Source organism: Anomalospiza imberbis, chromosome 21, assembly GCF_031753505.1.
Source record: "Anomalospiza imberbis isolate Cuckoo-Finch-1a 21T00152 chromosome 21, ASM3175350v1, whole genome shotgun sequence".
Classification (NCBI taxonomy): Eukaryota; Metazoa; Chordata; class Aves; order Passeriformes; family Viduidae; genus Anomalospiza; species Anomalospiza imberbis.
In genome coordinates this window covers 1,873,642-1,896,464 of record NC_089701.1, presented here as the reverse complement: position 1 = coordinate 1,896,464, position 22,823 = coordinate 1,873,642, and the positions used below count along the sequence as shown (strand labels likewise).

The 22,823-nt window shown below is 51.7% G+C and overlaps 1 protein-coding gene across 12 annotated transcripts in view; it reads left to right on the top strand.

Annotated features, from left to right (window-relative positions):
• DAB2IP (DAB2 interacting protein) overlaps positions 1 to 22,823 on the top strand; it is a 161,994-nt gene that overhangs the window by 99,865 nt on the left and 39,306 nt on the right. The window contains exon 1 of one of the 12 annotated variants that reach the window (XM_068210935.1): positions 14,608 to 14,842. The exons of 8 other annotated variants lie outside the window; for them this stretch is intronic. In XM_068210935.1, coding sequence (XP_068067036.1) covers positions 14,730 to 14,842 — 113 coding nt within the window. In that variant the 5' untranslated portion in view covers positions 14,608 to 14,729. Of the gene's footprint in view, positions 1 to 14,607; positions 14,843 to 15,310; positions 16,070 to 16,151; positions 16,301 to 16,521; positions 16,646 to 22,823 lie in introns of those variants that run through there. 3 more of the 12 variants (XM_068210936.1, XM_068210938.1, XM_068210937.1) reach the window with 3 other exon arrangements.

Genomic DNA, 22,823 nt, shown 5'->3' with positions numbered 1-22,823 from the left:
TTTTCTCTTCCTTGGATCAGCTCCCACCCCTCCACATGCAGGATCTGAACCATTCCAGCCAGTTCCCGAGCCATTCCCAGCTCCCAGTCCATGTGGACCAAGGCACAGCTCCCTGAGGCACTGATGGAGTTTGTGAAATGCTTCCCAAATACAGATAAAGAGAAGCTCTTGGACAACAAATGCTCTGCAGGGGCTGCAGTGAGCGCGCAGGAGGGCAGACCCAGGAGTGGTGGGGGAACAGGGACACCAGTGTGGTGGCAAGGCCAGCTCCTGCCTCCCCTCCCTGCTGCCTCTGGATTGCCCTCTGGGGAAGGGAGTGCACCCAGAGGATGGGGAAACAGATTGAGGGCACTGACCACAACTTAAAATTCATCTTCGGAGTAATTGTTTCAACTTTCTGCACTCCATTTCTGAAGCTTCCCCTCCTTGTCTGGTTGTATTTTATTCAGTTGGCTTCTCTCAGTTTTTTGTCCTGGGGGGTTCCAGGTAGGTTTCTCTCTCTGAATATGAGAATTTGTTCTTCAGTGGTTCTTTTAGGGTGTTTATCTCCTTTTAGATCCTGTAAGTGCCTCTTTTTCCCAGTTACTTTTCCCCCCACAAATCACAGCCTCTTGTCTTCAGTTTAATTTTTACATTTAATGAAATAGCCCTGAAATTAAATGTTCTTTAACAAATGCCTGATATGGGTATCTCACAAAAGGTACTTGGATTTTATTATTACTATTATTACTAATGCAAAGTAATGACATGCTTGAATCCTTATCAAGCGTAATTCAGGGGGATTAATCATTTCAGTTAAAAGGAAAAGTTTGCTCCATCATTTACTGAACTCATCTGCTCAGTGTCCTGCTCCTGTTTATTTAGATTTATTATTATTTACTGGGTTTTTTAGGTCTTGAGATCAAATTGTTGATCACAGTGCTCTGAGGTTTGGGTTTCTGCTTCACTGGGCAAACAGCAATCAGCTAAATACAGGAAAACAAGCTAAATATAGAGAAAACTGAATGAGAATATCACATTTTTGATGTCTGTGATGTCAAGCTTGACAGACCCACTAAGCACCTCGCTAAGAAAAGCAAAGCAAGCCTCAAAAACCTCAGAACTTGCCGAGATTTTCTCATTGAGAAAAATTTTTGTGTCTTCAACATGAACTACAAAAAAGAGCAACTGTGAATCAGCCAGACATCCCACATTTCTGGCTGGATTGAGCTCACAAGCAGTTCCTGCCGTGCCCTTTCCCAGCTCCTTGGAGCTGTTGGTGTTAATGAGCCCCAGGCCCTGGCTGGAGGCTGAGGAAGCAGCTGGGGCAGATGTTGGCCACCTGGGCTCCAGGAACGAGGCTTCCCAAAGCTGGGACAGCTTCAGCTCCCAGAGCAGTGCTTTAGACATGGAACCACTGTTAAAACCAGGTCAGCTGGATATCAAAAATCTGTGTTTGCTGATCTCCAGCTCCAGGGCAGTTGTGCCTGGGCAGGCAGCTGCAGCAGCAGCACAGGAGGATGGGATGTCCCCTGTTGCTGTCAGTGCTGAGCTGATGGAGATGGCAACAGCAAGAGTCCTTCTGGAAACCAGAAACCAGTGTAGAGGTTAAAAGCAGCCATTGTTTGGTATGTATGGGCTTTGCAGACAAAATTGCACATCTCTGGCAAAGGACATCTCTAGCAGATGCAGGGAGCCGGGGCATGTGTTTAATGCTCACTTGGCAGCGGGGGTGGGAGCAGGGCTGACCAGCCACAAATCTGGGTGTGAGGAGCACTGGGAAAGGGCAGACAGACAGACAGTGCTGAAACAAGGCACGGGAAAAGGTAAAGCGTTCCAGAGGGGCCTGGGCCCTGGCTCTTGGCTCTGTCCTCACTGGACGTGAAGCAGCAGCAGAGAGTGCAAGTCCCAGCACCTCGGGCACCCCCCTGTCCTGCCTGTGTCCTGCTCCCTCAGCCCTGCCTCAGCAGTGATCCCTCCTGGCAGCAGCTCTTCCCCAGGAAAGAAAGTCCTGCCCCTGGGTTCAGCAACCAAGGGACAGGAATGTCCCTGCTGTCCCTGCTGGGGTGGATCCAGCGCCACAAACAGGGCTCTCAGCTCTGAGCCTGGTGTCCAGGGGTGCTGCCACGGAGGGACACAGCCTCCCTCGGGGACAGGAGCAGGGCAGGTGTGTCTGGGGAGGTTCTGAGGCAGCAGAGGAGTCACTTCAGCTGGAAGGAGGAGGATGGAGGGCTTGGACTTTTTCATTTGCATGTGGCCAGCCAAACGTGGCCAGCCAAGCGTTCCTTTCCTCTCACCATCCTTCAGCTCCTCTTTGATCTGAACTGCACTTTTTCCTGGAAGACTTCCAGCATTCTCAGTGTAGCTATGCAGCTCCCTTTTCTCCTCCCTATTCAGGCCACATCCCTCAAATTTAAGAAAGACGTGCAATGGTGACGTGGGACTGTGGTGTGTAAAGTCATTTCTGGAGAAACATGTTTGACTTCTTCAGATGTTCCTGATCTCTCCTCCCAGAACAAGCACAGAACAGGCAACAGCAGCACAGGCTCCCACAGTCACCTCAGAGTTTGACTTGATGCAATGTGCAAAATCAGCCCCATAAAAGGTTCAAGCTGTGGTTTGGTACAGATGTCCAATAAATTGGGAACTTTTGGCGACCCTCATTTCTAGACTGACGTGTCAGACAGATGCACGTGCCAGAAGCACACTGGGAAGCAAAGACTGTCTTGGGAAGGATGCCAGGAGCCAAGATGCATTTGCAGAACTTTGGAGCAGCAGCTTGGCCATCTCTGGCCCAGGCAGCAGGATGATGGAGAGAACCCCCGGGTTGCTGGCTGGGTAGTGATGTTGCTTTTTAAAAAGACAACAAAAAAGGCGTTGCACCCTGCTCCTGCTAAGGAGGCTTGGAGACAGGAGAGAAAAGGCTTCTTTCTCTAGAGGTGAACAGTCACTTCTTCCTGCAGCAGAAGAAGCCTGACACTAGATAAGTAGCTGTGAGAAGATTCATAAAAAAACTAATTTATAATTTGCCAGAATATAATCCTATTTGATCAGTGTTATTCAGTTCCTCTTTCTTTTAAAATTCAGTGCACTTAACTGTTCTACGAGGGTTTATGAATGTTTAAAAATTGCTTTGTGGTCCCTAAAGTAATTTGACAAGTCTGACAGCTATTGATTAAAAACCTGAAATTATTCAGACTGTAGGATGACTTGAGGGATTAGATAGAAAGTTTTTTCAAATGTGAAAGGAAATAAGATGTTGGAAAGTAAATATGTTCTTGAATATTTTTGAAAAATCCATTACAACTGTGAAATTAAATTGAAATGAGATACTTCGTGTGGAGATGAAGGAACTAAATGCTGGCTTTACTATTTAGGCATGGGGTAGAACTCCCTATCCCAGGCTCAACAAATGCTTCCCTGGCAGTTGCTGGTCTCTGGCACAGATCCCACCTCAGGGCACTGAGGGAGCCTTGGGAGCTCCTGCACCTGCCCAGCCCTGGCCAGGGCCCAGCCAGCTCCTTCCATCCCTCTGCTCCTGGTGGGGCTGATGGAACGGGGCTCTCTGTCCAGTGTGAACGTGATGATCCATAACCAAACACGTCCAGGTCTGCTGCCAACTTATTCCAGGTTGGCAATAAGGAAAAAAACCACTTCTGAGTGTGTTGTGGGAAAATCCTCCTTCCCTGGTGGGGGAATGGGCTTTGGGCACAGAACCCCTGTGCCCCTGCTCCACCCACAGGAACTGGGGCTGTTCCATACTGGGGGAAGTGTCTGGCTGCTCACTCCCAGCACTGGGGGCAGGGAACACCCAGTTCACAGCTCAGTGGAAGGGATCAGATCCCTGAGCCCACGGGCTGGTGCAGTGTGTGGGCAGCTCTGCAGACTGGTTCTGCCAAGGGGGTGCTCCACAAACACCTGATTCTGTTTTGATGGTGTTATCACTGCTGGTGTTTAATCAGGTAATGGATGGCTGTTGGTATGGGTAAATTCCGGAGTGATTCCATGCATGGAGAAAATCAAGTGTTTGTTATGGAGATAATCAAGTGTTTTTTCTGATGATACAGTTCCCTGGACTGAGCAGCAGAGTTATGGATGTGGAGGCACTCAGCAAGCAGATAATAGAGGGCTTGCTTGGCCTGTTACCTCAGGGCACCACGCAGCCCTTTTTCATCTCCAGTAATTCCCAGTTTCACTGGGATCAAAAGCCTTGGTGAGGGGAGTCTGCAAGGTACGAGTGGAGCTGGAACCAGGTGTCACCAGGCTGGGCACAACATTTTAAACCCTTGTGCTATACATGGCCCTCAGTTGTATTTTAGTGACAATATTAAACTTTAAAATGATGAGTGGAAGGAAAGGAGACCTTCAAATTTAGTTACTGCCAGGAAATAATACTCAGCACCACATAGCTGTCATTCTGCAGCAGACAGGGATTATCCATAAACCCTGTACCTCCAAAGTGAAGGAGAGTAATAAAGCTGACCCCGGGCGCACTTTGAACTTGGCTACCTCTGATTAATTAAGTTTTTCTTTCCTTGAGCCTGATTGAGTACTTATGCTCAGAATGAAGGATTTAAGTTAAGAAACTGTTGAGAAATTGAAGGACAGCTCTCATCCCCTCTTTCCCATCTCATCCCCTTCCCTATCACATGCACACACATGTGGGTAGCAAAGGGCTTGATGTGGCTGCTGAAAATCAGGCTCTGAGGGCATTCCTGTCCCAGAATTCTTGTCATTCCTCCTGCAGTTGCACCACTTTCGCTGTGGATTTTTATTCCTGCCAAGCCTGAAATGTCAGCGGGGCATGGCAAACATCAGCTAATTCTGGCTGCAGGTCTCAGGGCAGTGGAAGGTGTAACAGTGATCCTGCATTTCTATGGAAAGGAGGAAGGTGTCTGTGCAACTCTGGAGTATCCTCCTTTCATTCATTTAATGACAGAGCTTCCTGGGACACTTAAAAGCCGTCTGTGGCAGGGCTGAGGCTCAGCACAGCCACACGCTCCACGTTCAGAGAGCTCCTCTGCTTCCCACAGAAGCCTGTCACAGTATGGTTCATGATGAGAAGTGCAAATATGAGGCAGAATGGCCCAATTTTGTGTTTGCTGCTTCGGTACTTGGTGACCACATCAAATTCTTTTGGTTTAGAAGGAGTTTGTAGAACACAGTTGGGAATATGTTTGGTCCTACCAACTAAATGGATCTTCCCATGTCCTGGGAAGTCTGTCAGCCCCTGCCTTCCTATGGAATTGCTGTGGCTGCTGCTGTAGGCCTTAATTAGACTTCCTTAACTCACTTTTTTTGGAGGAGAAACAATTGTTTCTCAAAGAGTAATGAGAGAGTCTGTTTTGATTGAAGGAGGTACAATAATCTGCCCTGAATCTGCTCTGCTGCATTGTACCAAACTCACTTATTTTCTCTATATTTGTTCATAGTCAAAGCATAAATAATTCAGCATTTTGTCTCTCCCTGTGAATGTGAGAAGCATGCTTGCTGATTCCAGATCAGATGGAGCAGTGATGTTTATTACTCTGATGTTGGGGAATGATTGTTGCATATTTAATATCACCATAAATAAAGCTCCTGTAGCTGTGTTCCCACTCGCGGGATCGGCGTGAGGCTCTCTCCCAGCCCTCTGATCTGCAGCCCTCAGAGCTGTGCTGGGATGGAAGCAGAGGCTTTGCCTGCCCACTGTGACACAGGGCATGAGTGACAACTGTGTTTCCAGCATGCCCAGCCTGGCTGGCATCCACCAGCCCACAGTTCTGCCAGCCCCACCTGCTCCAAAGTTATTTATCTCACCCAGAAATACTCAGAGACTTGCACTGTGTGACAAAGCAAATAGCAGAAGTAAAACAAACCTCATTAAAATAAAGTGGCTGGATGATAAGGGGAATGGTTAACATGCCTTTAACAGCAGTATTTCTTTTCTTCATTTTATCTCACTAATGCCTTTAAAAACTGCCTGAAAGTATTTTATAGTAATTACTAAAGGAGCTGGAGTTTTTAGCAGTCTTGTAATGGGGCATTTTAGTGGCTTTTTTTCAAAATGTGGGGAAGACACCAGGCAGTGAGTGAGGATCTGGGCCATGTCTATTGTTCCTATTTATAATTAAAATTCCATTTGGAGTGTGGCACAGGTATTGCAGCATCCTGCAGTCCTGGGCTGGTGTTCTGCCATCAATAACAGCCTTGCAGGACTTTGTTCCAGCACCTTGCTGAACTCCAGCTGGTCACCCAGCACCGTTTTCCATTTTCTCCTCTAAAATTCCCTCCATGGAGAGAAATTCTTGTACATTTTACTGAAGACACTTGCCAGAATAAAGGGAGTGAGGCACTGCTTGGCAATGGTGAAAAGCAAGGGAGAGAGTGAGCTTTGTCCACGAGCCATTTGCAAGCCAAGGCTGTCCCGCTGGGTCACATTCCTGTTCTCTCAGCCTTGGCATGGATCACTTCTTTTTAATGGAGTCCAGTGTTCCCAGTGTTTCCAAACTTGTTTTAGTGTTTGCAGCAAGCTGGGATCATCTCTGAGAAGCAGTTTGTGTGGATGTGATTGAGGGAAGGAACGTCACTGTGCTGGAAGCAGGGACCCTGCAGGGCACTCCAGCCCTCTGACAGCCAAGGGATGGGCTTGGCTCTTCCTTGGAATGCTGAGGGCTCCGAGAGGACCCCTGCCAGTGTCACAAGGTGGATTGGGAAGTGACTCTCCCCACTGTTCCCATGTACCATGCTTGGATCTGCACCACGGAGCCATCCCAGTGCCTGGAGCGCTCCTGGCAGGAGCTGGACCCACTGATGTGCTCCAGGAGCAGCCTCCTCTCCTCTCAGGGTGCACACAGTGCAGCAGCACCAAGTCTTCAATGTGAAACTTGCTCCTTGCCACCTGCTGATGTGGTCACTGCCCCAGCACGGCATCCTCAGGGTGGCAGAACCGTGCAGAGGGGGAAGCTCCCGTCCAGCCCCGGGAGTGGCTCTGCTGGCCACTGTCAAACAGATGTGGATCAGAACTGCTCCAAAGCCTGCCTTTACTGGCACACAGCCATTCTGCTTGTTCAGTATTCTAAAAGCAGAGTTAATAACCATTTTTGTCTCTATTCTCATTTCTCACGTACATATAAAGGCTCAGTTGATGTTTAGCTTGACAAGCCAGGCTGCAGTTTGGATGCCAAAAATCTCCAAACTGTCATGGAGGGAGACAAGGATAAAGGAAAAAAACAACTTAGATAAAAGGGCTGTGGACTCAGAAATGCTGCATGTGGCACACTTCTCAATCCTCAGAGAGACTTATTAATTCACATTGTGGAAGTGTTTATGGTGCACAACTGAAGTGGCTTCCTGGCTCCACTTGGGATCTCACTGCATTTAGGAAAAGTTGCTTTCACACTTCTATAGGCAAAGAAGTTAAAAAGTTGTTTTGTTTCTTAAAGTGTATAAAGTAGTAAAGTGTTTACGGGATGGAATAAGGGAAGCCACATGTCAAAGGAAGGCCAAGACTGTACTCAGGAATTGCACATCAACCTAATGCAGGGAGGTTTTTATTGCCTTCTCCCAAACCACAATGTTCAGACTTGGATATAACATTCAGTCCTTTGCTGCATCCTTGCAGCTCCCAGAACTGAAACTGATTTTTGCAGAGGGACTGGGCTAACACATTCCTTCAGCTTTAATCGCTTTAAAAAAAACAAAGCTAAGAAAAAAAAATCCGTAAGCAAAAAATCTTAAGTTATTATCCCATCATTTGTAACGTGGATGTGAGTGTTGTAGGCACTTAACAGACAAGGCACTTGGCAGCTTTTCCCAAATTCTCTGTATTCTGTGTGGCAGCTGCTGGTGCATCTGGATTTTGCAAGAGCTGTAGGTTGGAGAGCATAGAGCATTTAACCCATCCCTCATCCCAGGGAAGATTCCTGCTTTATCCTCACATCAGCCAGCCAGATCCTCATCACTTGTGCTTTTCTCAAGTGTCCAAAGAAGAGAAGAAATCATGGAACATTTAATCCCTCAGCAGTGTGCCCTGTGCCAGGCCTGTCCCTGTCCCTGTGCCACCTCTGAGCCCAGCAGTCTGAAGTGTTGCCCTCGTGCCCCGTAAGTAAGACAGGACTGGAGGTTGTGCAGTGGCTCAGTCCCAGCCCGTGCTCGGTCACTCCTCAGGAGCTGGCTCTGTCCCTGTCATTGCTGGTGCCTCCCTGGGGACAGCCAGGCCTGGCAGGGCTGGCAGCTCCGGGGTCAGCCGCTCCGCACGTGCTGGGCTCCAGGAGCCCGTTCCCATTCCCCTCTGTGTGTCTTGGAGCTGGCAGCCTTGGCCTGGGCTGGGGGATGAAGTCAGGGAGCTGCAAACACAGCGGGGCAGAGCAGGCACACCGGGGCTGCTGACAGGAAATGCAGCTTTGTGCCACTTTGTACCAAGTGGGCAGGGAAGGCCAGACCTGCTGCTTCTGGGGAGCACAAGAGGAGTGGCACTGGGTGAGGTCCCCAGGACCATGCCCCCCTGGCAGCCCCACGTGGCCTCTGGCTGGGGCACAGCGTGGGTACCACCCCGCACTTCAGCATGGGGTACAGCCCCACGTACCCCTGGGCAGGGGACACCTGTCCGCAGGGCAGTGACGGCTCCTGGCTGGGGAGGTGGCACAGCTCTTGCTGAAATGAGCTGCCCTTTCACCTAAATTGTTTCAGAGCTTCAGCTGAATCCCTGGTGTTCCGCTGTGCCTGTGTCCTCCCAGGTGAATCCTGCTCTGCCTCCCACCCTGTGACAGGGACATCGGGAGATGGCTGGGGGTCCTGTCCTGGAGAGGACAGTACAATCCAGGGCCACACAGGATGTCCTTTTCAAACAGCTCCAGTTGATTTATGGAGCCATTTTAGGCTTTAATGCTGCTGGTGCAGGATGGTGACATCAGAGGCTCAGGGTGTTGTTTGTGATGGAGCAGGAAGCAGCTGGGGCTGCTCGGACCAGGATGGACTTTGCTTTTTCGCTGTGTTTAGAGCACAGTTGCTCATTTGGAAACTCACCCGGTGCTTTCAGTTTTGGTGCACTGGAATGGAAGATAAAGGCAGCCAGGCCCTCTCCTGGAGCCAGGCAGGGACAGGAGGAGCAGGCCCTGTCCCTGGAGGGAGGTGAGCCACGCTCATCCCTGCTCTGGGATGGGACACTGCCGGGCTGTGCCCACCCAGGCCAGCACCCCCTACTCCCCTCTCTGGCTTCCTTGCTGGCCACAGCCCCTGGAAGTTCTGTGCAGGCTCCACCATGGAGCTGACCGTGGGTTCCAGCCACCGTGTAAATCCAGGGCAGCCTCATCAGCTCAGGAGCAGATTGCAGTTTTGTTTATGAGAACATACGCTGGCCCCGCGTATTCCCAGGGATTTGACCTAAGCTTAGCAGCTGTCAGGATAAGAAAAAGTGGCTTAGTGCAGTGGCATAGCAGCAGTTCAGCGGATGGGCAGCAGGGCAGAGGGGATTGTTGGTTCTTCCCACTTGGATGATAGTTTTATATTCCATCAGAGGAAGAGAAAATATTCATGGAAATTGGTGTTTTGAGAAATTAAATACAAGAACAAAATCTAAACCAGATCCAAACATTTTGCATTTTCTCAGAGGAAAGTAAAATAAGAATTTTTGGGCTCTGCCCTGCAGATTTAACCCTGCAGAGTTGGGAACTGCATAGCAATGCAAGTGGTGGTGAGTGGAAAAGGCAGAGCCAGGACTGGGAGTAAGGAGTGAACCCCAGCAGAAAGGAAAGTGTCTGTGCAACTCTGTTTATTTTAACTCAATCTACTTTACATCAGCTCAGGCTCTTAGTGTGTCTGAGTAGTTTTAACTCCTCCTGTGATCAGTACAGGCTAATGGCCTAAAATGTAGGTTTAGACATTAAGAATGGAGAAAAATTGCAGGTGAAGCAAGGACAGGTTACCTCAGGGAGTTAACTGAGCCTGGGCTGGGTTGTGGGGAGCTCTGTGGTGACCCTGAACACCCGTCACAAAGGAAAATCCTTCCAGGTTCTCGCTACAAAAATTCTGCACAACTGTGAGTGTAAAATAAAGTCATTTTTGCAATGATGATGAGTTGGGTTTAATTTGGTTAATAACTGAGGCAAGTTAATCCTGTTCAGACAAGGATCAAACCAGTTTCAGTGCATCTGTGTCAGTGCTTTGCATCTGTCTAACTAGATTGATTTAAAATAGCTTGGCTAGAAAAGAAAGTTGCTTCCACTGTACAGCTCCTGAATTGGGGCTCACACCTGCCCCTGCTCCTGCCTCCATTCCCTTCCACAGGGTGAAGCTTTAGGTCAAGCTCCCCTCTGGCTCCCTTGTTTAGAAGATGAGGGTGGAGATATTCGTGGGGAGAATTCATTCAGGAGTCTCCAGGTCCCCTCCAGAAGATGTGAAAAACAGAAAAAGTGTTTCTGGTCAGGATGATTTACTGGGTGTGACTGCCTGGCATTTACAGGAATGGCTCTGCAGCTCCTTCTCCTTTTGCTGGCAGCCAGGCTGTGGGTCCCTTTCCCAGGATTTGTGCCGAGCTGTGGGCTGGGTGCTCGGGGCAGGAGCAACAGGAGCCCCTGGAAGCTCAGCAGGGCACGGCTCAGGTGGAGCCAAGGGGGGGCTGCAGCTCCCAGGGTGAATTGTCAGCAGCAAAGCTGACACACTGCTCATTGGCTTCTTTTAATTAATGCATTATTCAGCCGGGCTGAGAGACTCTGCTCTTCTGAGGGCTGATTTAGATCTGCAAAGCTTGTTGCCACCGTGGCTGGCTTGGTCCTGCAGGTAGCAGAGTGCGCAGAGAGCAGTCCTGGCTGCGTGCTGAAAGCCAAGCCACGGCTCTCAGCTCCAGTGGAATGGGCAGTGTTTCCATCTTGGGGAAGCCACATCCACCCTGGCTGACCCCAGCTGGCCCTTAGCAGACCCTGGCACCTCTCACAGACTCGCTGATGCGCCTGCCTGTGTCTGCAGTGGGGAAACTGAGGCACACAAAGGTGGAGCAACCACACTAACCCTGTGTGAGAAAAGACAAAGCCTGTTTTTTTCAGTCTCTGCCTACTCCAGGTATCACTGTGATATTCTCTCAGCTCTTGCTATACAGAGATTTATATGGAATCGTTTCTATTCCATTGAAGCAATTTTCAGAGATTAATTTTTGAGGGTATTAGCATTGATTCCTGAGCACACGTGCTTCCTCCTCCTGCCAGCGGTCCATGTCCAGGGAAAGCTGCATTGTCTGAGCTGGAGGAAAGCTCACTTGCCCTAATTTATTGAAAAAATTAATTTTAGATTTAAAATGGGGTTTTCATTTATGAACCCTGCTCAATCTGTTCTTCACTCCTGAGTTTTCACCCTGACCTCCCCCTTATCTGAAATCCTCTGGGCTGTACACTGTGTTCATTAGTGAAACTTCCAGGAGGGAGCAGCAGGTGTGGGCTGTGGATAAGGACTGCACGCACGCTTGGCTCTGTGCTTATCCAGGTACCCCTGGCAGCTCCTGGCTGTAATTTAATTTAGGGCAGTGCCAGGATTTGGACTTTTTAAAGAGTTTTTCACAGTTTGTAAGTTTTAATAACAATTTTTACATCAGCTCTGGAAGTAGCAGCCCTTGGCATTGCATGGAGAATGCAGTAATGATACTTGCACTTAAAAAAATGAGCTGGAGAAGTGATGCAGTGCACCCCAGTACTGCCAAGTTTAATCCCTGCTCGTGGAGTCTGGAATGGTGAGAGTCAGGATGGTCCAGCGAGGTCCCTGGGGCTGGCCTGGGTTTGGTGCAGAGCTGTGCCTCACACTGCTCTGGGGGAAACAAAGGGGTCATTCCCAGAAAAGCCCATAGAAAAAGAACCTCTCATCCCATCTGAAAAGAAGGCTCCCATGAGAAGGATGTGGTTTATATCCATCCCTAGAAGACACTAAAACCTATCTGGCTAAAACTCAGATAGCAATTGGAAGAAATTAGCTTTATATCCTGGTGCCAGCTATGGATAAAAAACCACAACCTTTAAAATGCTTTGAGCTTTTCTTCTTTTTTTTTTTTTTTAAGGGAAGTTCAGCAGCAGCAAAAGAATATTTTCCCAACTTTATTCTGATTATAAATTTTGTGTTCTTTGGATATTGCTTTTTAAGAACATCATTTTGTTGAGCATCATTCAGCCTCCAAAGTCAGCTCTTCCCTATTAAACTGAAGCCATTATACAGGCCAGTATTGTTAGACAGAAGGACACATCACAGAAGAATGTAGTTTAGATGCTAAAACATCTATTTGTGTTTGTCGGGCTCAAAGTCGTTCACCACTGGTACCCCTCTGTAGTTTAGATTTGAAATTCAAAACTTGACTCCTGCAAATGCCTTGGCTCAAATTGTGGTTGAATGTTAAGTGGTGTCTCTGAAGCGAGACTAATCACACAGAATGATATTGGATGTTTGCAGGAATGGGACCTCACAAAAAGGTTTAGAAAAATCTGCTGCTAATAACAATGTTCTGTTTTAAATAAAACCTGCAGAAAAGATGAGTGGCATCTCAGTAAAGACAGGTTTCCTGTGGACTGGGATTACATTCCTAGAGGAAAGTCTAATGCTTATCCAGAAGAGCAGAAAAGTGAAGCTAATTATAAGCAGAAAGAGAAATTGGCCAGTCAGATGCACTGTCTGGGTGCTGTGAAAGGGGGATGGAGACAGAGTGAAATATTCTTTCAGTGTAAACACTACTGAAACAGTGCCCCATTTTTCAGGGGTGCTTGAGTCAACTGTGCCCCATCACTGCAGCTCAGCTTTGGGGGTCAGTGCAGCAGGTGGAGAAGCAGCCAGTCAGCTGTGCAAACCCACGTATTGTAATGTTAATTGTGCTGGAATATGGGATTGTTCAAACTTCATAAAACAAGTGCATTTATGACATCAACAGCTATTTGATTTTAACTGTAAAATTGGAGTAGATGTGGATACTCACAATCCCTGACATTGCTAACTCCTTGAGGTTGTTAGGAAATTGTTTGTTTCCAGTGATAGACAGCGTGGTCATAAAGCACAAAGCACTGGCTTCACAGTCAATAAAAAGTGAGAGATATCTGGGTTTAATAGCTCTGAAAAGCAAACATGGCTGGAGTGTGGAAAGGCTGATGCCTGGAGGGCTGGAGCCAAAGCTGTGACCATCCTCCTCTGCCCAGCCAAGGAAACAGAGTCAGCCAGGCCTGGCTGGGACCGGAGGAGAAAACATGACCCGAGAAAAGGGGACCATAAATAATACAAATAGTAACTGGGAATGGAAAACTTCCTCTAATAACCCATGGAAAAATACTCTTTACCTGCCCTGACTGGGCACAGTGGCTTTCCTTGCACAAATGCCATTTGTTGAGCAGTGAGCAGGGTGGGTGGTGCTGGGATCCTGTCAGGAACAGGAGGTGTAAATGTGGAGAAGGGGTGGGGTGGAGGTCACACACAGTGCTTGGGGACAATGCCAGCACTGCAGGGGCAGTCACAGCTCTGGCTGTGCCATGCACCTCTGTATCACCTGCTGCACAGAGGGAACAGCTGTCTGCAGGGAAGCAACACCTTGTGCACACAAGGAGTGAGCTGCAAGCTCGCTGGAAGTAGGCTGGATAAACCCTGGCTTGGACAAAATGAGCTGAGACTTCGATGTACAAGTTCTTCTTGGTGGCAGTAAATGCTCCCTGCAGCAGTATTTGAACACTGAGTCAGTGGAATGTGGCTCCTTCACTGCCTGGCACTCCCTGGGGACAGAGCAGTCCCCAAGGCCCTGGTCTGCAGAGTTTTAGTTTCTTTCTGTATCTCCTGAGCCACACAGTGTTCAGTCCAGAGAGCACGGAGAGGGAGAGGGCAAGGAATGGCCTGTGCATTCTAGATCTGTAGCCTAACAAGTTTATGTGTTTAAGACACCAGCCCAACCCCAGAGTGATCAGTGGGACAGGGGCACAGTGACACTGCCCATGTCACTTTGGGAAAACACAGCTGTCATTTGCTGAGGTGAGTGTGGAGAATAAATGTGCGGCACGACAGCCTGCAAGGTCAAACGTTACCTCATCCCCTGATGCCTGGCTCACTTCCCAGTGAGCCAGCCATCCATCTGGAATTTCAGGTTTGGGACGGGGGGAATTCAACTGGGCAGTTCCCAGCAGACAGAGCTCTTTCGCTGGGTCCTGCTGGTCTTTGCTGTCATGTGGAAGCTGTAGCAGAGCTCTGCAGGGTCCTTATGTCAGCTGGAGCTGCCACAGTTCCCAGCAGAGCCGGTGCAGCCTTGGTGGGTTCAGCACTTCCTTCCAGAGTGTCCCAATAAAGTGTCTGAATGTGCAACAGAGACCGCTCCAGTGCTGGGCTGCAGAGAGAACCTGAGTTCTCCCTCTCCCACTGCCTTGGGTCTGCTCCACTCTCCACCCACTGCAGGTGCGAAGGCTCGTTCCAAAGTTCAGGTTCTGTGTTTTCGTGCCTTGCCAGGAAGATAAAAGGGTTGGTAAAACTGTAACTTGACCTTAGCATTTCGCAGCAGCCACAGAGATAAGCTGCTGAAGGAAATACGGAGAGCAAAACACGGATGGCTCTGGAGAAGAGGACCCCCAAGGCATGAGCTCCGTGTGAGACCCACGAGCAGGACTCGGGGCGCTGGCTGGCAGGCGGGAATGGCCCTGGACTGCTGACCAGCATCGCAGGCTGGCGGGCACCGCAGTTTTGCTCTGCCACACACAAGACCCCTGTGCTGCTGCAGGTTTGAGAAGGAGAAGATTGACTGAAGCTGCCTGTTATTATTTTTGGCTACTCCAGCAATGTATCAAAAACCTGACGCTGGGTTGATGCTGGTGCCCTACTTTATAGAAGCCCTGAAAAGCAGATCAAGGACAGCGAGCTTGTCTCTCTGCATGGCATCTGCCAGCAAAGGGTGAGAAAACTTCAAACTGCTGGTGGGGGGAATGGGGGAGGCAAAAATGAGGCAAAATGTGCTAAATCCAGAGCGCTGTTTGCACACTTCAAGGGAAAGGGGGTCTGCATGTCCTCCACTAAGGAGGGAAGGTGGGACAGGCAGAGACTGGGGTGTTCTGCTGCCAGCGTGGCTGGTGAGCTGGTGCCATTGTCCCCGGGGCACGTTGGGGACCAGCTTGCTCTGGAAGGAGGAAGGGACCCCACCAGCCTTAGGTGACCACGCTCTTTGTTAGTCAAGCCCAGTAATAATGCTGCTTCATGATTTCTGGATCCTTTGGCAGTGAGAGGGTCACGGCCGCCTCTCTGGCTGAGGAGGAGAGGCACGTAGGGGAGGCTGTGCAGAGAGTTAGTGTTGGAACCGGGCAGAGAACCTGCGAATTTTGACTTGTTTGTCAGTGCCGTGCACGGTGGCTCTGGCTGGAGGAATGGTCTGTCTGGGAATCCTGCTTGTGTGTCCCTGGAGGAGGCGAGACTTGTGCCTGCTGCCTCAGGCAGGACCTGCTCCGGTGCCCTCCTACTCTGAGACCTGCTTCCTTCACCTGTGCTCTGGGGGAATCCCGAGTATTCCTGCCACCTGGGGATGCTTACCGCTTCTGGCGTTTGCCCCTCCAAAGCTGACCAGCGTTTGCAGCCCAGGTGCCGGCTTTCTCCGCTGATCCGGAGCTGCCTCGCATGAGCTGCAGGATTTGTGCTTTGCTGCAGACATGGACAGTAGCCTTTGAGAAGTGGAAGAGGAGGCAGCCATCAGTAAGAGGCAGGGGACAGTGCCATGTGGTGGTTTTTCATTTACTAGATAGTCCTACTTTGTTCTTGATGAGTAATGGAGGCATTTGAATACGCCAGGATGACAGCAGCAGTCTGGCTCTGGGAACGTGTCGGCGTGGGCTGGCTGAGGATGGTGGCAGTCGGGACAGTGGGACCATGCCGCGGAGCCTTTCCGTCTCCTCTCCGCTGCCTCTCATCTCCTTTGCCGCTCACCTGCTGCCCCGGGCCCCGCGTTGCGTGAGGCTGCCCGGGCCTGAGCCCCGCGCCCCCGGACCCCGCCGGGGAGCCCGGCCCGGAGCCCCCGCTGAACTCGGCGCCGATGCGGGCGCGCTCCGTGCGGGGTGCGGACCATGGCTCACGCAGGGGCCGCCGGCTGCTGCTGCAGGCGCTACTCCCTGCTGTGGATCGCGCTGCTGCAAAGGTCAGTGACTCGGCTCTCCGAAACGGGAAAGGAATGCGCTGCGCGGCCGAGGGCAGGGACGGGCGGGCGGCGCCGTCCCTCCCCTCCCGGTGCCGGGCCGGGGGACGCGGCGGGACCAGCGGTGCCCGGGGCAGCCGCCGCCCGACTCGGGCTCCCGGAGAGCTGCGCCGTACCCCGGTTTATCACAACAGAATGAGGGCGACGGGCGGGAGAGGCGGCAGGAGGCGAGGGGTAAGCGGCTCGGGGACCGCGGGGCACGGAGCGCTGCTGGGCGGCGGCGGCGGGAGGCGAGGGGGTACTCCCGGCCGCGGCGGAGAGCGAAACACACCCGCTGCCCCCCAGCCGAGCCCGCGCTCCGGGGGCGGCGGGCCCGGGGCGCTCTGCCCAGCTACAGCGCAGCCAATGGGCCGCGGCGGGGCGGAGCGGCGGCGGGGCTGGCCCGGGGCGGGGGCCGGGGGCGGCGGGGCCGGGGTCCCCGCCCGCGGTGGCGGCGGCGGCGGCGGGAGCGCGGCATGGCCCAACCCGAGCGGGGCGGCGGCGCGGCGGCGGCGGCGCGGCGGGGGCCGGGCCCGGCGGGTGAGTGCGGGGCTGCGCGGCCGTGCCCCGGGGGCGCGGTCCTGCGAGGGCAGCGCCAACTCCGCGCCCGGCCCCGCGCCCCGACCGGCGGGTCCCGCACAGCGCCCGGTGCGGAGCGGCCGCGGCGGGGCCGGGGGCCGGGGCGGGCCGGGGGCGGCGGGCGCGCAGCGGGGCCGGGGCGCGGAGGCCGCCGCGCTGGAGCGACCGGCGCTGACAGCCGCTCCCGGCCCGGCGCGGGGATGTGCGGCCGCGCTCCGTGCCTCGTTCCGTGCGTTCGCGGTTTGTTTCCATCCCGGGCGGCGTTTCATCATCCGCGCCCGGGCTCGGCAGCCGCGCTGTGGAGATGGGCCTTGCGGCTCCATTTCCGTGTGGTTGGTCCAGGAGGACACATCCTGCCTCGCCTTTGCCGCCTCGTCCGGATTCTGCCTCCAGACTGATGTTATGCAAAATTTAGGTGATAAAATTGAAACCCCTTATCCCCCCACTGCTCCCCCCGTGGACGGTGGCGATTCTGGGGTGCAGCCCGGCAGTTCTGCCGTGAGTGCTGGCAGGGAGCAGAGGGCTCTGGCTCGGTCCCTGCATCCCGGTTTTGCTTCTGCTGCCACGGACGTGCCCCAGGTGTTTGTCGAGGCCCTACGGTCCCTGCTCGCTCCAGAGGCCGGTGCTGTGGGAATGACTAGTTCCCAGGGCTGTGCCGTGGCTCGGGCTCCAAATTGGAGTGGTGGATCTGTCAGTTCTGTTTGCATTGGCTGTCCCCAGATCTGGCACTATTTAGACTGATGTGATTAAAGGGGTTTTTTTGATGTAAGTGTTGATTTCTGTTGAAAATGTCATGTTGATGCCATTCCGCTTATGGAAAATAGGCTCCTTGAAAACATTTTTGATGATTGAAACTAATGTGTATTTCTGATCACCTTTGTATCCTGCCGTTTTCCTCCTGTTGCCCTCTCCTCTTGCACGTCACAAGTGCCATCAGTGTCCTTGCTGGTTGTCCTGTGCTGGGCTTGCAGGCTGCCCCTGACAAACTTTACAGTGGCACGTTGTTAAACAAATACCCATGCTCAGGTGAATGTCACAGGTTAAAATCATCCTTCAGGTTTGCTCTGGCAAAAACAACGTTTGGAATCTGGTATGAGCTGACAGAGTCCTTTTGAATGTAATTAATCCTGCTGCCAGTTGAAACTGAGAACAGTCTGAAAACAAGGGCAGGCATTAATAAGTTTAATTACATGTCCTTTGTGTTGCTCAGGGAAGGTGTTGCATTAGTGAGGGCAACCTGTAATGCCAGGTTCCCATCCTGAGTATGCTGAGCAGAGTTTCCCAGGCAGAGATCAGCAGCTGGGGTTCAGGGAATGGCAGGAGAAAGTTCAGGGCAGCGGAACGTGGGGAAGGGTGTGCTGCTGCATGCTGAGACTTCATCCCCACATCCTCTTCTACAGGGAGAAAAACATTCTTCAGCTTCGGGGAGCCTGCGAGTTCTCTTGTGTGCTGTTGGTGGTGGTTATTCCCATAACATCGCTTTCATATTTATTTGTTACATTGAAGCAGGATGAGGCACAGGGGAGGAAGGTTGAGAACTCCCAGCCGTGGTGGGAGGTCAGTGGGAAGTTGGCCCCAGCGGGAGCGGGGGTCACACAGCGCTGCTGAGCCCTGGGGAGAGCTGCTGCGGAGGAGAGTGGGAAGCAGATCAGAGCAGTCTGGGCCGTGCGGAGCATAGTCCCAGAGTGAGCCGGCAGTGAGGCTCAGGAGGGGCAGTGGCACGGGGCAGAGCTCCCGGCTGGGGCTGGCAGAGCACGGTGGGTGATTTACTCCCATCTGCGACTGCTAAAATCCTTCTCCCATCTGATGTTGCAAATCAATTTACTGGAGTTGTGCACTTTGTTCTCGGTCATAACAAACCCCTAATCCCCGGGCTGGAGGCAGATTTAGATTCTGTCTGTGCTGGATCTGCCGGGCTGTTCTGCTGCACTTGGGCACAGAGGACCCCTGCAGCAGGCGAGTGCAAGGGAGGGGGTCAGGGCTGCCCTAAAGAACCTGCGCCCAGCTGGGCACAGAAAAGAACTGTCAGCCTCAAAAAGCTGCACACAGGGAATCTTTCCTGGCCAGGAGAAGTGTCACAGAGTCAGATGTAATTTGGGAGATAAATCCTTTGACTCTGGGGAAGCATGCACACTGCCAGCTCTGCAGCTGGTGTCAATGGGACTTCTTCAGTGTAGGGCCTGGACTTCCTTCAGAATTCCCCAATCTGCTCATGTTCTCAGAGCAGCACAGGAGGCGATTTAAGAAAGGCTCTTCATTTCCCCTCCCCACCTTTGTTTCAGTGTTAAGTTTTGTGTCTGCTCCATCCCGATGCAGCCACCCACCAGGTTCTCTGTTTGTTTCGGTCTCTCAGAAATAACCAGGAACGTTTTCATCATAAAACCATAGGAGCAGCAGCCAGGTGGTTTCAGGCAGGTGAGGCTCTGAAATGAGGACTGACAGAGTTGGATCTTTGCAGTGCTGTTTGCTGCCTCCATTGCTCAAAACCCAGCCCTGGAGCTGGGTGAGGAGAGGGGTGGATTGCCTCTCCATGCTTGTTTTTGCAAGTCTTCCCTGCCGTCTGCGTGGTACTGGTTGGATTTGGTGACACTCAAGTGGCTGTGGAGGGCACAGGCAGAGGGGATACATCCCTTCACATGGTAATGTTTTATGACTTTTATTATTTAGCACAACAATCCTCTCTGATTGCTCTCGGGCAGCAGAGCTCTTTCTTTAATAACCAGAGACTGGCTGCTGCTCCGCAGGACTCGCCAGGTCAGTGCCAGTAGCAGTAATGTTATTTCTCTTTAGAACTAATGTGGTCTTTTATGAGATTTTTTCCTCCCCCCTTCATTTCAACTGAACTTTAGGCAAGTAAAAAGGGATTTTAAAAAGGCCTTTGGCAAAAAGAACTGAATGTGCTGTTTGGAAAGAGGGTTCCTGCTGTGAGATGGCTCAGGGCAGCTGGCCGTTCCCAGCCTATTAAAACAAAGGTGTAGGATTGGAATTAGATCAGCTGATGTAAACGGGACAGGACCTGGAGTACGCAGCGAGTTATTGGAGCAAGAGATTGGACAGCCCCACAGGCAGCATCTTCCCAGTGATGGTAGGGGGGTGGATGTGAACAAAGTACCTCTGTCATCTTGGAAGAGTGTGCTCACCGTCAGCAAATGGTGTTCAGGTGCGTTTGCCTGTTGGGGGTGGCTGATGGCCAGCACAGGTCTGCAGGGACTCGGGTGTCCCTGTCGCTGTGGGTGCTGCTCTCAGGCTCAGGAGAGCAGCTTGTGGCCGTTCTCTTACTGCTGGTACGAGGGGAAGTCTGTGGGAGCAGCGACGGCCACTGGCAAATGTTTTCCAGTAAATGAGCTCCTGCCACAATGCCGTGTCACCGAGGGACACGAGTGCTCTCTACCTGGAGCAGGGATTAAAGTGAAAGGACCGCGTGCCCTTGGAAGGCAGGGGCATGGAACAGCGATGGGACAGAGCCCTGGGAGGGAGGCTGTGCTCATCCTGCCCTGCCAGGGCTGCTCTGGCAGAGAGATCCTCATCCCTGCTGCTGAGATTTCCAGCAGCTCTAATTAATGACATCTCCCCGCTTAGCCCCTGATACACAGACAGATGCTGGGTTTGTAGGGCTGGTTTGAGACCTGCAGCGCTCCCCCTGCACGGAGCAGCATCTGGTGAGAAACGTGTCTGCTGCTGACCTGGGCTGGATCCCAGCGGCCGCTCGGGAGCGAGAGACATCGTGGGAGCAGGTCCTGCTGAGGCAGGGACCTGACAAATAACCTCCCTGAAAAAGTCCCGTTCATTTTAGGATTCCCAGAGGCATTCAGCAGAGTGTGGAGGGATATAAACACACATTTGCTGAATCTGATGAGAGCGTAGTATGTCCTGGGAAACTCCTCCTTGGTAATCCTTCAAATAGCACATCTGCACTCCCACCCGGGGCCATCCAGCTGCAGTAGTTTTAAATAAAAAATAGACTTGTTTTGTTTTAATTTTTTACAGAAATTCTTAGGCCAGCACGAGGCGATACAACTCAGTGATGTACTGAGTTGTGGTTTATTTTATCAGTATTCATATTTGTGTACATGAGAATGCAAGTCTCAGCTTGATTATTTACCTTTTCTAATTGCATCTGTAAAATATGGAAATAAGGTTTACCAGAAATGCCTTGATTCTGGGCTTGGTGAGAAGTCTGTACTGTCAGTTCCTGAGCTGCTGGATATTAGTTCTGCACTCGGCACCCAGAGGTAACTTGATCTATCTGCCTGTATTAGAGTTAATTTACAGTATCATTCAGAGGAAAAGGATAGGGACCCTTTTCTCTGAAAGTGGTGTAAAATTGCCACAAAGTACTGGGAAATGACTGTGCTGGGTTCCTGAAGATCAATTTACTCGCCACAGAGATGTGGGGTGAGTGGGCAGCTGAGAGAATGGCTAATGGCATGGAGAGCCTTTGCTGGGAGCTCAGGGCTTCTGATCCAGCACAGGACTGTGCCAACCCCAGCAGGGCTTTCAGCACTGAGGGCTGCAGGTTGTCCCCTCGGAAAGCCTGTGCTGGTGGCTGTTGTGCAGATACTTTACTGCTGTCACCACAGCTGGTCCTGGCTGGCGCCCCGGTAGGTGCAGGAAAATGTCCCGGAGCCCTCGGGCAGCGGGCCCCCAGGCTGGGTGTCCCTGGGGAGGAGGTGGCTCTGGCACTCAGAGCTGTCCATGGAGCAGCTCCGGCAGGGAACCAGCCACAGGCAGTTCCGTTATCACCTGGGGCTGCGTGCATGGCCTGAATCTTAATGGCAAATCTAGAGAAGCACCTGTTTATCTACTGCTGCCATTTATCTGAGAATCTCCTTGGGCTGTTTTCTGGATCCAGCCTGGTGTGTGATTCACTGGAAGCGATGAATTTTGCATGCACTGTTGACATTTCTCTCTGTTTTGGTCAGCTTCATTCTGGAGAACAACAAAACCCAACGCACACATCAGAGCAAGCTGGGAGTATACTGGGAGCATTGTTGTTTGGCTCATGAAAGACCATGCTGAGAATATCACAGACTCTTTTATTGTTGTCCTTCTGTGCCTTTGGAGAAGGCATCACACTCCCTTTGTAGACAGGGGCACTTGGTCTCTCTGGGAGCCCCCAGAGTGCTTGCCAGAGGTTTTAAAGGTCAGAGTTACCGGGATCGGAGCTCTGGCATGGGAACATCTGACGTGGTGCAGCTATAGAGAAGGCAGCTGCTCCCTTTGCACTCAAGTTATTTTTTCCCTTGCCACTTCATGGGTTTGCTGTGTTTTCCCTGGGAGTACTTAACTATCTTTCTTCTCTTTCTTCTTCTTTCCCCCCCCCTTGAGCTCTCTGGTTTTGCTTTAAGAGTTACAGCACCATTGATTGTATTGGCTGTCTCAAAAATGGTGCTCTGCTTACTGTCTGTGGGCTCCCTGCTGCTAAATGCTGCCAGTGGGACTCCAGAGCATTTAGATCAATCAATAGGGCTATCACAGCCTTATTTTCCACACTGTCCCCATCCTCAGGATGTGTGTGACAATCAGAGAGAGCTCACAAGCCCAAGAGTTGTTGGTGACAGAGTGCACATCTAGTTGTGGGTGTTTTGGTGAGGTTCTGGCACCACCAGAGCTCAGCACCAGGGGCTGTAGACCTGGTGGTGCTGCTGAGACAGCAGCTGGTGCTGCGGCCAGCTGGCCTCCAATGCACCCACGCTGCTACACCCCACACCCGGGAAACCTCATTTAGGAACACCCCACACCTGGGAAGCCTCGTTTAGAAACACCCCACACTTGGGAAGTCTCATTTAGGAACACCCCACACCTGGGAAGTCTCGTTTAGGAACACCCCACACCTGGGAAGCCTCGTTCAGAAACACCCCACACCTGGGAAGTCTCGTTTAGGAACACCCCACACCTGGGAAGTCTCATTTAGGAACACCCCACACCTGGGAAGCCTCGTTCAGAAACACCCCACACCCGGGAAGCCTCGTTCAGAAACACCCCACACCTGGGAAGTCTCGTTTAGGAACACCCCACACCTGGGAAGCCTCGTTCAGAAACACCCCACACCTGGGAAGCCTCGTTTAGGAACACCCCACACCCGGGAAGCCTCGTTCAGAAACACCCCACACCTGGGAAGCCTCGTTCAGAAACACCC